Genomic DNA, 17,985 nt, shown 5'->3' with positions numbered 1-17,985 from the left:
AGCATGACACGTTTTATACCGAAGGAAGACTGGTACTGCAATAACTAACATTCTTCCGTAGCATGACACGTTTTATACCGAAGGAAGACTTGTACTGTCACTGCAATGACTAACATTCTTCCGTAGCATGACACGTTTTATACCGAAGGAAGACTTGTACTGTCACTGCAATGACTAACATTCTTCCGTAGCATGACACGTTTTATACCGAAGGAAGACTTGTACTGTCACTGCAATAACTAACATTCTTCCGTAGCATGACACGTTTTATACCGAAGGAAGACTGGTACTGTCACTGCAATGACTAACATTCTTCCGTAGCATAACACGTTTTATACCGAAGGAAGACTTGTACTGTCACTGCAATGACTAACATTCTTCCCTAGCATGACACGTTTTATACCGAAGGAAGACTTGTACTGTCACTGCAATGACTAACATTCTTCCCTAGCATGACACGTTTTATACCGAAGGAAGACTTGTACTGTCACTGCAATGACTAACATTCTTCCCTAGCATAACACGTTTTATACCAAAGGAAGACTGGTACTGTCACTACAATGACTTAGGAAGAATTAATATATAATTGGGTGTTACTTTAAATGTAATTCTGATAAATGTAAATGATTTTAAATGATTTATTTTACTGTCTATAATAATTTATTTCCTGTTTTCTTTGGTTTGCATAATTTATTGATTATGTAAAATTAACTGTGTTTTCACAGTTTGTTTAAGCAAATTTTAAATTCTCCAGCTAACTACAGTTTACTCATCATAATTTGAAGTTTACCAAAAACATCAGAATATTGTAGTAGTGGGTTTTATTTACAAAACAGTAGAATAGAATAGTTCTCTTGTATTTTAATTTTAAAGAACAAATAAAATCAGGCTGATGTTTTAATATTTGAAAAAAGTTGTGAGAACAAATTTCAAACTTGTACAATTGTTACATAGGTTCAACTTACCTTCATATGTGTAGTGAAGTTAGAAGTTACTCTAAAACTTCCACTAATAAAAGTCAGACAATGGCGGCATTTAGCCTTAAAGTTTCCAGATGTATCAGAAAGAATCTGAAAATGGGGTTTCAGTGTTTCCATCTTGGCTATATTCCAAACTTGATGCTAATGATAAAAAATCTATACAGTGAACATATAAGGTATAACATAATAGACTATTCTTCAGTTAATAGAGCAATTATCCTGAATTTTGTTAACCAAAAGAAAACATGACATTTACAATATACTGTGTTGAGTTGCCCCAGGCAGTACAGTATAAGTATACATTTTGCATACATTAAGGATTAAAATGCTGAAATATGTCTTTTGATCCTTCAGACCTGCTTATAATTGTTTTACTATACCAAAGTCCCAGGTTATATATCACTGTCCATAACAATAGGTATTGTATTCATTGTAGGGCATAGATAGCGTATGACACGCTGTACATAGATGACAAGCCTGTCAAGGAGTAGGGATGCGCCGGAGGTGAGCTATCCATCTTACCTTGGAACGTGCATGGACTTACTTCAGATAAGAAAAGCAGTAACCATTTTGTAAATATTATAGCTAGTCAGGATATTTGTTTTTTTTTATATGAATCATGGACCAAAAGTTCAAGTAATGCTTCTCTTAATGGTTTCGTAGCGCATAATTTCTATAGAAAATTCCAAAATAAAAATGCACGCAGATGTAGTGGCGGTATCGTTTTATACTATAAAGAGCATTTAAAAGAAGGCATTCAGATAATAAAAAATCACCACTATACAATAATTTGGTTAAAATTAGATCATACATTTTTTAACATTGACGAAGATATTTATTTATGTGGTACATATATTTGGGGTGAAGATTCACCTACTTATAATATACTAAGCATCAATTTGTTTGATACTTTAGAAAATGATGTTTTTACATATGATAGTTTGGGTGCTGTTTATCTTTTAGGGGATTTTAATAGCAGAGTAGGGAATAAAAATGATTTTATTATCCATGATAAATTTAATACTGCCATTGATGACTCAGATTATGAACCAGATATTACCCCTGTCAGGGCCACTTTTGACTGTAAACATAACAGCCACGGTATTAAATTGTTAGACCTTTGTAAGTCATCATGTTTACGTATTGTTAACGGCAGATCATTTAATGAATGGAGTGCTCATGCCCCGTTAGACCTGTCGTTATTGTGCAATAATAAACAAGATAAAAATGTTAGCTATTATGAGGTTAAGTACAAGTGGAATGATGCCTTTAAGCAACAATTTCGTTCAGGGATTATTGCTAATCTGCCTTCATTGAATAACATTGTTAATACATTTTATTGTAGAAGTAGACAGTCTGTCAATAATGGACTTAATAGTTTTGCAGATGTATTACGCAGTGTCGCTGATCCCTTATTTTCAAAAAAAATGTAAATTTAAGAATGTTCATTATTTTGAAGCAGAAACATCGATAAATCATGCCGATTGGTTTGATAAGGATTGTGTTGAAGCAAGAAATGTATATTTAGAGACACTGAGATTGTTTAATTGCAATAAAACTGATGAAAATAGAATACAATTGTGTGATCATAAATCTTATTATAAAAATGTCTTACGTAAAAAGAAAAATGGAAAGAAAATGTTTGAAATAGAAAATTTAAAGAAAAGTAAACCAAGAGATTTTTGGAAATGTTTAAAAAGGGTTCGGTCAAGCTCGGAAATAAAATACCATTAGAACAATTTAGAGAATATCTCTCTAGCATAAACAATGAACTGTTTGATTGTTACAATGATGAGGCTGAAGATTTTTGTGAGAATAATGATTTTAGTAATCCAAATGTATCATTCCCTGAATTAGACCAGCCAATTACTGTTGGCGAGATTTTATCAGCTGTGAAGTTTTTGAAGCGTAGTAAAGCTTATGGTGGTGACTGTCTTTTAAATGAATATTTCATTGAAAGTGTAGATATTTTATTCTCTCATTTAAGTGATTTATTTAATTGTATTTTGAATTCGGGATATTTTCCCGATAAGTGGACTGAAGGTATTATAATTCCCCTGCATAAGAAAGGTAGTCAATCAGATGTTAATAATTATAGAGGTATAACACTTGTTAGTTGTTTGTCAAAATTGTTTACTACTATTATCAACACACGGATTGAGAAATGTTGTAATGAACATAACACAAGTTCGGATGCCCAGTTCGGATTTCGTAAAGGAAGGTCTACTGTAGACGCTATATTTATATTTACATCACTAGTTCAAAAATATTTAAATGAAAATAAAAGACTATATGTTATATTTGTTGATATGATGAAATGTTTTGATACTATCTATAGAAATGGATTATGGTTGAAAATGTATAAATATGGAATACAAGGTAGATTACTTAGAATAATACGTGATATGTACGAAAAAGTTAAGTCTTGCGTTAAATCATATTCTAACTATTCTGATCATTTTCAATATGCTGTCGACGTACGTCAAGGGGAGGTAATGTCTCCTCTATTATTTTCTCTTTTTGTAGAGGATCTTTAGCTATACCTACAAAATAATGCTGAGTCCGGTCTGCTTTTAGATGATATAGTCCTAGTACTTCTTTTGTTTGCAGATGATATGGCCATTATTGGTAAAACACCAGAAGATTACAGTTTACAGTTTATTAGTACACTCAGCACATACACATGAGATAAGAGGTATAAAAATTCAATAATTACAAACATATTAACCAGGCTGCGGGTAGTATATAATACAGATTGCAAAAGAGGGTAATATAAGTTAACTCTTAACAATGGTAGAAAACAAGCTGAGCTACACTGTTTCAAGTTAAAAGTTAAATTATGTAGTATGTTGAAACACAAGAACTTTTAGATCTTCTTTATTAATACTATAATAACTGGGGTCTTAAAGTAAACACGTCGTAAAAGAGGTGAACTATTAGCCACTGAGCATTGGACCTATAATGGCCAAGTTAATGATTTTAATTATCTTGGTACTATATTTAATTACACGGACAAATTTATAAGTAATGGCAAGTAATGGAAAACTAATTGACCATTACCCTCATTTTTTAAGATAATGCATTGCATTATCATTACATGTAATAAACTTTTCGTTAGTTCCAACAATTTTTGTATGTTTAAAGGTATATCTCCATGAGCCCTGGCTGCCCCACATCTATGGGCTAGTCTTTTTGAAACATTAGTTTAAATCAATTTTAAAAGCCACTGAAATTTTTAGAAGACCAAATAAAATTATTTCAGAGCCATTCGCATCTTTACATCAAGGGGTTTTCAGAAATGAAATCAAAACAGCTCGGACACTCGAAATCGTCGGCGCACAAAACTTATATCAGGCCATTAACTCAATTTGTTATGGTAACCTAACGTTTGTAGTATGGATACGACTATTTTAGATTTGTCGGATGAATTGCATGTGCGGATAATTGGTTCTTCAATGGTGACAGATGTATTTTACCATGCAACAGAGAAAAAGTCTCTCGCATATTGTAAAAAATACAGTGGAAATTAAAGCCTGGTTTATGGGAAATGCAACTGTTTCCACTTATCCAAAACATGTTAACTGATAAATCACTTTCTTACTTAATTGTCATTCATTGCAGTAGAAATGCAGACTAGATTTAACAGATATTTTGTAATTGTTTATTTAATATCTCTCCTGACAATGCATGATTTTCAACAAGAAATGCACATGAAATGTGCGTAAATAATAGTTTTCAATGTTACATTTGCTTTGGTACTTGCGATTTTCTGACTTATCTTGTAACACAAAACTATACTATGCATATTTCCCTATTTCTTATCTGTACTCTGTTTCTGTTATCTGTCAGACAATATATAGTATAATATCATTTACCTCTGCTAATGCTTAACATTTGACTGCATTCATCATATGTCTTATATCGGCTTTGTATCCCAGTAACTGCAGTGTCAGAAACATGTGAATACATACTGAGTCGTGCAGGCTCACAATGTGAACTGCCAGGATGATCATTTGTAAATTCGGCATCAATTTGTCACTTTTGTTGTGCTCTATAATAATGCTGAACTTACAGCTTATAGCGAGTTCACACTGTTCAGCACTTACAGCTTATAGTGAGTTCACACTGTTCAGGTCAGAAAAATAAAATCAGCACAGAGATCTAAATCACAAATACTTTGCAGTACTGTTGTCTATGTAAATATATCAGTCGGATGTTGTAAGCCTGTATCACTAGCAGAAGCCCGTAGTGCCTTCTATGAATTTAACCATTGCTTTTAATAAACAACAAGAATCTTTTGTTCCTTCAATTATTGTGGAACACCTCTGTATTCCCGAAAGTAAATAATAAGTGTTCTATTTGATATGAATGTTAAAATCTAAATCGTTTATGTCTAAACATTGTTTCCACTAGGTCAAATAGTTGTTTTACAAAGCCACCTGTCTGTTACTTTTCTGAAATATTTATATGCGGAAAACTAAAAGTAAAATGTGTCATTGATTCCAACTAAGGACTTTACTTGAAACAAATGAAATAAATCAGCTGCAAAGATCAAACCAAACCTGATAAAACACTTTGTGGAATGAATGACATAATTCATAAAACTATTTCGGTTATGAGAAAACTGTCTGCACAGACGGAATGCTCCTAACATTTTGAGATGAGAAGTTATTGATAAATCTTTGATAAGTAGTAGCTAAATTAAAAGGCGTTCACATGATCGTACTTAACACCTGAATATCTTGTTCACATGATCGTACTTAACACCTGAATATCTTTAATTACATATATATTCTTATACAAAATTAGCGACATTACCTGTAAAGAACATCATACATTTTTGAAAAATAGAGTGATGCAGATTTTAATTGTCAGTACATTGTTGAAAAATAGAGTGATGCAGATTTTAATTGTCAGTACATTGTTGAAAAATAGAGTGATGCAGATTTTAATTGTCAGTACAATTACATCGGTGCAGATTTTAATTATCAGTACAATTACATTTTGAAAAATAGAATGATGCAGATTTTATTTGTCAGTACATTGTTGAGAAATAGAGTGGTGCAGATTTTAATTGTTAGTACATTGTTGAAAAATAGAGTGATACAGATTTTAAATGTCAGTACAATTACATTGATGCAGATTTTAATTATTAGTAGTTTATTCGTTTATTAAAGTCTCGTCATTGTACAACATTGCAATATACATTTTATACAATTCCTTTCATAAAAGTACAATGTCATTCAATAATTGAATTATAAGAGACTGTTTACCATGTAAAATAACAAGTCTTACACCTCATCTTGACACAAATGTACAAAACTAAAAGTTTAGAGACAATCATTATTCAGGAATAATAATAATTTTCTGAGTGTAGTTAAGCCTGAAATTTACATAAAACTAAAACCTGTGAATGGTTATTTCTTTTTTAAAAATATGCACATAATTAAGAAATGATTTCATCTACAATAAAAGATTAATAATTGTCTCTAGACAAACTTAAAAACTAAATATTGTATTTATAAACATGTTTAGCAATATGTACATTTTAAATCTAAACAGTTTAAAACCAACCTATCTACTCATATCTTCGTCTTAAAATATTAAAGCAGGTTTTGGATAGTATACGAATATGATTTTGACTAGAAAACAAGTACTGAAATTGGTCAGAGTTAGACAACCTTGAAAAACTTTCATTTGATGAACATATGTTATTAAATAAACTAATTCTTATGTCATCATATAACTGACATTCCATGATTACGTGAAATTCAGATTCAACCTTGTTAATACAGAATGGACACAACCGTTCATGTAACTGGAGCCTTTCATATCTACCAGTTTCGATTCTAATTGGCGCTACACCGCATCTAAATTTTGCTAGAGCAGATCTATGTGTTCTAGACATAATCGTTTTACAGTATTCTTCAACCTTAAATTCAGTTTTAAAAAGTTTATATGTTCTCAGTTTACTTCCACCAACATTACTACTTCCAATATCTGAGTTTACTTTATTTTTCCAGTCTTTAACAAATTCTTCCATTGCAGTTTTCTTTACCTTTTCAACAATACTTTGTTTAGATGCTACCAAGTTTAGCGTACATAATTCATTGCATTTGACTTTTTGATACCATTGTTTGACTCTGTAACACCAATTCTTACATCTATTACTACTTTCATGAAAAGTATAAACAAATATTCTATGGTTTTTTCTAGTAGCTGACATTTTACAAAGCCTGACCCATAAATTAGTAATTGATGACAATTGTCTTATTGTTGTTGGTTGCCAACCCATATCCCCGATTAAAGCAGCTGAATGGGTGTATTTTGATACTCCTAAAAATAAACACATTGCTCTATTTTGAATAGCATCTATACATGGAAATTGGCGTGTACCCCAAATGGCAGTGCCATAGGCAATTACAAACCAAACTAAAGAGTCGAAGAGTTTAGAAAACACATTGTAAGGCATTCCACCAACTAACTTGTATTTGGCGGTCAGCAATCCTAGTGCTCTACTGGCAGACTGTGCCACAAACTTGGCCGTTGTATTATAATTTAAGAATTCATCCAAAGTTAAACCTAAATAAACATATTCATCAACAATATTCAATGATGTTTCCCCACACATGAAATTGAAATTAGTTCTTTCAACACTCGTTGTCCTAAAGTGAACAATATTAATTTTTGTAACGTTAATACTTAACCCATTATTTGTTATCCATTCATAAAGATGGTCTAACATCGTTTGTAAATCTTTTTCATTTTCTGCTACTAAAACCACGTCATCTGCATATAACAAAATACATATTTTATCACCATTTTCTACTTCAATACCTAGGTCTAATGCCTTCAATTTCAATGCCATATCATTGATAAAAAAGTTAAAAAGAATAGGTGACAGACCACAGCCTGTCTTAATCCAGACTTAACCTCAAACCAATCTGTATACATCTTACTTATTCTCACACACGATGATACATTATTGTAGAGTGACTTTATGGCTTTATACATTTTACCATTTATTCTCATATGTTTTAATTTTTTTAGTACAATTACATTGCTGAAAAATAGAGTGAGGCAGATTTTAATTGTCAGTGCAGTTACATTGTTGAAAAAAAGAGTGATGCAGATTTTAATTGTCAGTGCAATTACATTGTTGAAAAATAGAGTGATGCAGATTTTAACTGTCAGTACAATTACATTTTTGAAAAATAGAGTGATGCAGATTTTAACTGTCAGTACAATTACATTTTTGAAAAATAGAGTGATGCAGATATTAATTGTCAGTGCAATTACATTGTTGAAAAATAGAGTGGTGAAGATTTTAATTGTCAGACCATTACATTATTGAAAACTAGAGTGGTGCAGATTTTAATTATCAGTGCAATTACGTTTTTGAAAAATAGAGTGGTGCAGATTTTATTTGTCAGACCATTACATTATTGAAAAATAGAGTGGTGCAGATTTTAATTATCAGTGCAATTACGTTTTTGAAAAATAGAGTGGTGCAGATTTTATTTGTCAGTGCATTTACATTTTTGAAAAATAGAGTGGTGCAGATTTTAATTGTCAGTGCAATTACATTTTTGAAAAATAGAGTGGTGCAGATTTTAATTGTCAGTGCAATTACATTTTTGAAAAATAGAGTGGTGCAGATATTAATATTCAGTACAATTTCATTGTTGAAACATAGAGTGGTTCAGATTTTCATTGTCAGTACAATTTCATTGTTGAAAAATAGAGTGATGCAGATTTTAATTGTCATTGAAAAATAGAGTGGTTTAGATTTTTAATTGTCAGTACAATTTCGTGCAGATTTTATTTGTCAGACCATTACATTATTGAAAAAAAGAGTGGTTCAGATTTTAATTGTCAGTGTTATTACATTGTTGAAAAATAGCGTTGTGCAGATTTTAATTGTTATTGAAAAATAGAATGGTGTAGATTTTAATTGTCAGAACAATTTCGTGCAGATTTTATTTGCCAGACCATTCATTACATTATTGAAAAAAGTGGTGCAGATTTTAATTGTCAGTGCATTTACATTATTGAAAAATAGAGTGGTGCAGATTTCAATTATCGGTACAATTACAATGTTGAAAAAAAGAGATTGGTGCAGATATCAATTGTCAGTACAATTACATTGTTGAAAATAGAGTGGTGCAGATTTTAACTGTCAGTACAATTACATTGTTGAAAAATAGAGTGGTGCAGATTTTAATTGTCAGTACAATTACATTGTGGAAAAATGGAGTGAGGCAGATTTTAACTGTCAGTACAATTACATTGTTGAAAAAAGGGTGGTGCAGATTTTATTTGTCAGTACATTTACATTGTGGAAAAATGGAGTGAGGCAGATTGTCTGTACAATGTTAAAAAATAAAATAGAAAGATGTAGCTTGTTGACAGAATAGAGCATTGCAGGTTTCAATATTCAAATACATTGTTGACGGAAAAGACAAGACTTTAGTCACGGGGGGGGGGGGGGGGGGGGGGGGGAGGAACTGTTACACGAGACTCGGTTATTGAGGATATCATGTTACAGAGTTAGGATTTTCCCGGATAACGTTACAGAAAAGGAAGGATAATAATCGCTGATGGTAATTTGTTGACCAAAAACAAAATGGTAAAGATTTCTTTTTTTGAAAAATATAAATTGTAATTGTAGATCAATGGTATGTACGTAATTTGAGACATGGCTTAACATGCGAAACAAAGTACATTGAAGTCTATCAAGCGTTTAATGACAGAATTCGAAAATTTTATATAAGATTATAAAAAAGGAATGGATTAAAAGATATTTCAACCATATTCTATGCTCATTTGTATCGATAAAAACCCTTTGAGGCATGCACTTATAATACGAAGTAGAAAAAATACATTTGGAATGGAATACATTTAGACAATAAACAACACCAGAATATTACATAATATTTAAACATCATTAATAATGCGTTTATTTATTTAAGATGTAACAAATATATTATACCATGTGCATTTCTTTTAGAAATTCCAAATCAACATCTGTATATACTAAAATGATATAAACATTTTCAATGGAAAGCTGGTGTTCTATATCCAATATACATGATACCATAATCACCAATTCGCATTGAATCGTCGTTTGCACTTTAATCGGCTGATCCTTTATGAATAGTACATGTTTAGGTCAGCAAACAATAGATATGTCCTAGCTTCCGTAGATTTATATATTTTGTTGGGTTTAACGTCGCACCGACACAGTTATTGGGCATATGACAACTTTCCAGATTTTATGGTGGAGGAAGACCCCAGATGCCCCTCCGTACATTATTTCATCACGAGCTGGTAACTGGGTAGAACCACCGACCTTCCGTAAGGCAGCTGGATGGCTTCCTCACATAAAGAATTCAACGCCCCGAGTGAGGTTCGAACCCATGAGTAGTCATGTCTAGATTTCATGTCTGTACGAATATAATGTTGACAGAAAGAGATAAGTGCAAATTCTTTTGTTTGTACGGGTATATTGTAAAAAGGAAAGAAGTAGTACAGATTGTAATGACTGCACAGATACATTGTTCTTATGACAAGAGAGGTTCAGATTACTTTGTCTGTAGATAAATTGTTAACAGAATAGAGAGGTACAGAGTTCATTGTCGTACGCATAAATTGTTGACGAAAAGGCGAGATGCAGATTTCATTGCCTGTATGGAGAAATTGTAAACAGAATAGAGAGGTACATAATTCAATGCCTGCACGGACTCATTGTTGACGGAAAGGCGAGATGCAGATTTCAATGTCTGTTCAAATACATTGTTAACAGAATAGAGAGGTGCAAAGTTCATAGTGCCGATTTATTGATGACGAAAGGCGAGATGCAGATTTCATTGTCTTTACAGATAAATTGTTAACAGAATAGAGATGTGGAGAGTTCATAGTGCCGATTTATTGTTGACGGAAAGGCGAGATGCAGGTTTTATTGTCTTTACGGATAAATTGTTAACATGATAGAGAAATGCAGGGTTCATAGTGCCGATTTATTGATGACGGAAAGGCGAGATGCAGATTTCATTGTCTTTACAGATAAATTGTTAACAGAATAGAGAGGTGTAGAGTTCATAGTGCCGATTTATTGTTGACGGAAAGGCGAGATGCAGATTTTATTGTCTTTACGGATAAATTGTTAACATGATAGAGAGGTATAGGGTTCATTGTCTGTAAGAATACATTGTTAACAGAATAGAGAGATGCAAAGTTCATTGTGCCGATTCATTGATGACGGAAAGGCGAGATGCAGATTTCATTGTCTGTACGGATAAATTGTTAACAAAATAGATGGGTACAGAGTTCATTGTGTCGATTTATTGTTGACGGAAACGCGCGGTGCAGATTTCATTGTCTGCACGGATAAATTGTTAACAGAATAGAGGGGTACAGAGTTCATTGTGTCGATTCATTTTTTGACGGAAACGTGAGGTATAGAGTTCATTGTCTGCACGGACTCATTGTTGACGGAAAGGCGAGATGCAGATTTCATTGTCTATACGGATAAATTGTTAACAGAATAGAGAGGTACAGAGTTCATTGTGCCGATTCATGTTTTGACGGAAACGCGAGGTACAGATTTCATTGTCTGTACGGATACATCGTTAACATAATAGAAAGGTGCAAAGTTCAATGTACCGACTCATTGTTGACAGAAAAAGAGAGGTGCAGATTTTATTGTCTTTACGGATAAATGTTAACAGACTAAAGAGATGCCAATTTCATTGTCATTACAAGTAGAGAGGTCTTTACGAATCAATGTTGACCGACTAAAGAGATGCCAATTTCATTGACAGTACAAGTAGAGAGGTCTTTACGAATACAATATTGACAGACTAAAGAGATGCAAGGGGGGGGGGGGGGGGGGGGGGGGGTCCCAGTTAGGTGTCTGCGCAAAATGTTTTCTGATTTTATTTATACTTTGTGGTAATATACTTACATGTATTAAGTTTCATTAACAAATGTTACTGTTACCAGTTTTGACTATCTTTTATAGATATTTACATTTAAAGTGGGTGGGGTAATCTGACATGTGACCAGCCAGGAACACAATTTCTGTTATTTTTTTAAAAATGGTTCTAACTTTTTACCTGAAACTTTCATGATAAAATAACTATGCAATGGACATTCACACAACATGTTGCATTTTAAATTGTACTGAATACTTTTTTCAGCACAGAGCCACAAAGTGGTCTAATCAAATTTACTGATTTTCAATGAACGAACTTCACGAAAAAACTAAAACATTTTTCATTAGTTGAGATATTAAGGTGTTATTTTCAGCAGATATTGTAAACTAAATAAACATTAAAATGACAGTATATCAGTACACTCTGATTAATATTGGAAGAGTGGTACACTCTAAAAACTGGGTAAAAGTGGGTGGGGTAAATAAATATTCGAAGCAACACTACAAAATTGTGCAGTTGTTCCGAAATGGCCTCAGATTGTCTATTACTATCTTAATTTTATTAATACAACATTGATTGATAAATTAACAAAAAAATTTCCCACTTTATACATGTGTGTCATGGAAAAAGCAGGGACCTTGAACATGACATGTAGACAAACCAAATTAACCCTGAAAGCTCAAAGTATTTAACAAAAGGTTTTGCCTGAGGCAGTATATTTTGGGGAAAGCTGTTGTTCAAATTAACATTACATTTTCTGCATTGATTTTTCCATGGCACACATGTATAAAGTCTTATTAAAGAGAATTTTTTTTGTTAAAATTTATCAACCCAAGTCTGTATTTAATAAAACTAGAATGTGTCTGTAGGACACATGGTGTGCCCCAATTCCCGGACTGGTACATTTGTCACAAATAAGGGGAAATAATTCAAATGTTTGCAGTCTAAATGGGGTATAGCCTAAAAAAATATGAAAAGGATTCATTATTCTATACCATATACTTTTTGAGCTATGAGCATCAAAACAAAAATCCCCTATTTTGGCTATTTCAAGGGCCATAACTCTGTAATGAATGCTAAAATTCTCAAGAAGAATGCCATGTGTGCAAAGGTCAAATATGATAAAGACTCAAGCAAGGTTTCATGAATTTACATTTAGATACTTCTGAGTAAGGCACGAGAATACTTCTGAGTAAGGCACATAATTAGGTAAAAATGTGCATTTTCTTACTATATCAGGGCCATAAACTCTAGAACTAGGGGGAGACAAGATAAAAAATAGTAGGTGCGCAAGTTCATATCATAATAACACTCATCAATTTATATCAAATACTTTTTGTGCTAGGCGTGTCACAAGGTGAAAATGTGCATTTTTGACTATTTCAGGGGCATAACTCTAGAAATAGGGCGCGGATCCAGATTAAAAATAGGAGATGCGCAAGTTCGTATCATGATTAAGACTAATGGAAGGTTTCATGAATCTATATCAAGTACTTTTTGAGCTAGGCTTGTCACAAGGTGAAAATGTGCATTTTTACTATTTCATGGGCCATAACTCTAGAAATAGGGGGCGGAGCCAGACGAAAAATAGGAGGTGTGCAGGTTCATATCATTATATAGACTCATGCAAGATTTCATCAATTTATATCAAATACTTTTTGAGCTAGGCGTGTCACAAGGTGACACTGTGCATTTTTTACTATTTCAGGGGCAGTAACTCTAAAATTAGGGGGCGGAGCCAGACGAAAAAATAGAAGGTGCGCAAGTCCATATCATGATAAAGACTCTTGCAAGGTTTCATCAATTTATATCAAATACTTTTTGAGCTAGGCGCGTCACGAACTATGGACGGACGCACGGACGGATGGACGGACGCACGGAGGGATGGACGGACGGACGCACGGACAAGAGCAAATCTATATGCCCCCACCACTCATGGGGGTACAATTAGGATAGTAATAGACAATCTGAGGCCATTTCGTAACAACTGCACAATTTTTGTAGTGTTGCTTCGAATATTTATTTACCCCACCCACTTTTACCAGTTTGGGGTGTGTACCACTCTTCCAATATTAATCAGAATATACTGATATACTGTCATTTTTATGTTTATTTAGTTTACAATATCTGCTGAAAATAACACTTTAATATCTCAACTAATAAAAATTGTTTTAGCTTTTTGGTGAATTTCGTTCACTGAAAATCAGTAAATTTGATTAGACCACTTTGTGGCTCTGTGCTGAAAAAAGTATTCAGTACAATTTAAAACGCAACATGTTGTGTGAATGTCCTTTGCATAGTTATTTTATCATAAAAGTTTCAGGTAAAAGTTAGAACCATTTTAAAAAAAATAACAGAAATTGTGTTCCTGGCTGGTCACATGTCAGATTACCCCACCACTTTAAATGTGAATATCTATAAAAGTAAGTCAAAACTGGTAACAGTAACACTTGTTAATGAAGCTTAATACATGTAAGTATATTACCACAAAGTATAAATAAAATCAAAAAACATTTTGCGCAGACACCTAACTGGGACCCCCCCCCCCCCCCCCCCCCCCCCCCCCCCCCCCCCCCCCCCCCCCCTTCAATGTCGGTACGAATACATTGTAGACGTAAATAGAGAGGTGAAGATTTCAGTGTCTGTATGGTTACAATGTTGACAGAAAAGAGAAGTATTTTGATTTTACTGTACGGATAGAAATGTTGGAAGGATAAAAATCATTTGATCTTAATATTTGTACGGACAACATGTTGACAGATTAGAGAAATGTTTAGATTTCAATATCTTCACGGATATATTTGATACAAGCCAAGAGTTTAATCGTCTGTTTTGTATAATTCAAATGTTTACAGAATCTTATTTCATTAGTTTGTTTTATAAAAGTGAAGGTGTTCTTCAAAATTTGGTAAAAAAAAGTCAGTTCGTACATTAAAATATTTACAACCTCTTAATAATTATTTACCTTTGAGCGGCTGCTCTGGGAGCTGCTACAGCAATCTAGAGATAACATTATCGTCTGCTTGTACAATGATTATCCTCTTCTGACGTAAATGCACTGTGAATATTCCTGAACTTTAATCACTAAAGTTATGCTATAATTCCATACTGTTTTAATTAACAGGTATAGTGGTTCTATACCTTCACACTTTTGAACATTTTTTTTCCTTCAAAAATCTGATCTAAACAGGAGTTTTTTGTTGACAAGTTAATGTTCAGTTTTAATGCTTGTACTCAATTGCTTATCTTAAAAATTCCGTTGATATATCATGTGTATAAAGGTAACCGAGATACAAATAATTTCATGCAAGTAGTGCTGCTAGTGTTGTTTCTGGTAATTCTGCTGGTATAGTGTTGTTTCCAGTAGCTAGTGTTGTTTCCAGTAGCTAAGTGTTGTTTCCAGTAAATTTGCTCGTGTTGCTTCAGTAACTAGTGTTTCTTCCCGAAATTCTGCTAGTGTTGTTTTCAATAGTTAGTGTTGCTTCCAATACTACTGCTGTTGTTTTAGCGTGTCAGCAGATATTTACTTGTTGCTTTTTTTCTGTCAAAAAACATTTGCGTGAAAAAGTTGAGTTAACTATATAAGGAAAACAATAGGGGTATAATGAATAAGGGTTGTTTTTTATTTAACATGACGAGTTTTCTGTTTCTCTAACCGCGTTGTTTCATTTCGTTTAAATGCTAACTGAAGTTAATTACTTGTGTACTTTTGAACCAATTAATACAACAGTACGTCTTATTTCTTCCAGAATGCGGTAAATAAGCAGACTATGTAACCTTGCATTACCTGGTATAATTGTTTTTATGTTTGGAATGTTTAGTGCCAACTAATACACATAGTAGAGTGAATTTTTCCTGCGATATATCCACGCTTTCTATAGTTGGTTTCTGTATTTATTATACATGTATCACCTTGCAAGTTGTTTTACCGTAAAGAAATCCTTGCTATTACTTCTTTTCATTATTTATACTTCGTATGTGCAAAATACTACGCTATCCCCGTTCCTATATGTATTTAATCACATCGCAATTTACAGAACATTTTAACACATTTAAAACTAACTAATACACAAATCAATTCAAACATTAATACGTATCTCAAACACTTTCCCACATTCTGAGATAAACTATCACTTATTTCATTATAAACACAGTTAAATTTAGAACTCGATACAAAGTCAATTCATTTGAAATAGCACCGTAATCTCTGTTCATTATATTTCTTACCTGATCTGTTTGCAAATAAACATGTTTAACTGAATTAGAAACAACAGGTGAAATGAGTCATACCAGGTGTCTGAAAGAGACCCGCTTTTCTAACTTTTCTCAAAATCAACTTCAGACGTTCATGTCCTATATTACGTCTGTTATATACCACACTCCGAAAGAAGCCAAACAATGTAAGTATTGCAGATAAATAGTGAACGTAAAACGATGCATTTGATAATATAAAACACTAAATATTTTATATAGAAAGACACAAAAATAAAGTGTTAACTAAGAAAAACAACATTGGTGCGATATTACGCGAGCCTGCGATGAACATTAAATTGTACTTTTTGACGGCCATTATAAAAAATGAATCAAAATGCCTATATGAATTTATTGCGTGTACGAATATCTTAAATACCTGCTTCCTTTCATATTGACTTATCATGCAGAATACATGATATCCTGTCATACTGACTGCATCATGTAGAATATCTGTTATCTTGTCATAGTTAATGCATGTTATCCTGTCATACTAACTGTATCATGTAGAAGATCTGTTATCCTATCATAGTGATTGTATCTTGTAGAATACATGTTATCCTGTCATACTGACTGTATCATGTAAAATACCTGTCTTTCTGTCAAATTGATTGCATCACGTAGAATACCAGCTCTCTTGTCAAACTGAATGCATCATGTAGAATACCAGCTCTCCCGTCATACTAACTGTACCTTGTAGATCTAGAATACCAACTGTCCTGCCATACTTACAGTATCATGCAGAACACCTGCTCTCCCGTCATACTTACTGTATCATGTAGAATACCAACTCTCCAGTCATACTGACTGTGTCATGTAGAATACCAGCTCTTCCGTCATACACAATCAAAGTGATAAATGCAAAATTACTGTGTCATGTAGATTACCAGCTCTCTAGTCATACTGACTTTATCATGTAAAATACCAGTTGTCCTGTCATACTGACTGTATCATGCAGAATACTAGCTCTCCCGTCATACTGACTGTATCATTCAGAATACCAGCTCTCCCGTCATACTGACTGTATCATGCAGAATACCAGCTCTCCCGTCATGCTGACTGTATCATGCAGAATACCAGCTCTCCCGTCATGCTGACTGTATCATGCAGAATACCAGCTCTCCTGTCATACTGACTGTATCGTGCAGCTGACTGTATCATTCAGAATACCAGCTCTCCCGTCATGCTGACTGTATCATGCAGAATACCAGCTCCCCCGTCATGCTGACTGTATCATGCAGAATACCAGCTCTCCCGTCATGCTGACTGTATCATGCAGAATACCAGCTCTCCCGTCATACTGACTGTATCATGCAGAATACCAGCTCTCCCGTCATGCTGACTGTATCATGCAGAATACCAGCTCTTCCGTCATACACAAAGTGACAAATGCAAAAGGACTGTGTCATGTAGAATATACCAGCTGTCCTGTCATACTGACTGTATCATGCAGAATACCTGCTACCCCGTCATACTGACTGTATCATGTAGAATACCAGCTCTCCCGTCATACTGACTGTATCATGTAGAATACAGCTTTCTCGTTATACACAGTCACAGTGATAAATGCGAAATGGCTTACTGTGAAAGAAAGTTTGAGCAACCTCCCTATTTCTAAACATAGGCTGATCATAATATCTTAGCTTATCTTTCATGAAGTGGACTAGGCTCCAGAATTTTGTCTGAATGATTTGTCTTTAACCTTTTGACTGCTGGCGGCAAGTGTTTTTGCACGCCCGTGCAGGGTGATCGTGGCCTGCACTCATCGCTATTCAGTGAACCCCCGATGCTGCCCAAATCGAGTGATGAACAGTTCA

At 33.6% G+C, this 17,985-nt stretch overlaps 1 protein-coding gene across 1 annotated transcript in view; it reads right to left on the bottom strand.

Annotated features, from left to right (window-relative positions):
• LOC123540113 (neo-calmodulin-like) overlaps positions 1–15,463 on the bottom strand; it is a 194,626-nt gene extending 179,163 nt beyond the window's left edge. Inside the window, exon 1 of the mRNA XM_053526327.1 lies at positions 14,883–15,463. Coding sequence (XP_053382302.1) covers positions 14,883–14,930 — 48 coding nt within the window. The 5' untranslated portion in view covers positions 14,931–15,463. The remainder of the gene's footprint in view (positions 1–14,882) is intronic.
• Between the last annotated feature and the right edge of the window lie 2,522 nt (positions 15,464–17,985).

This window comes from Mercenaria mercenaria, chromosome 16 (assembly GCF_021730395.1).
Source record: "Mercenaria mercenaria strain notata chromosome 16, MADL_Memer_1, whole genome shotgun sequence".
Taxonomy (NCBI): domain Eukaryota; kingdom Metazoa; phylum Mollusca; class Bivalvia; order Venerida; family Veneridae; genus Mercenaria; species Mercenaria mercenaria.
Note: the sequence above shows the minus strand (reverse complement) of the source record. Positions and strands in the feature narration are given on the sequence as shown.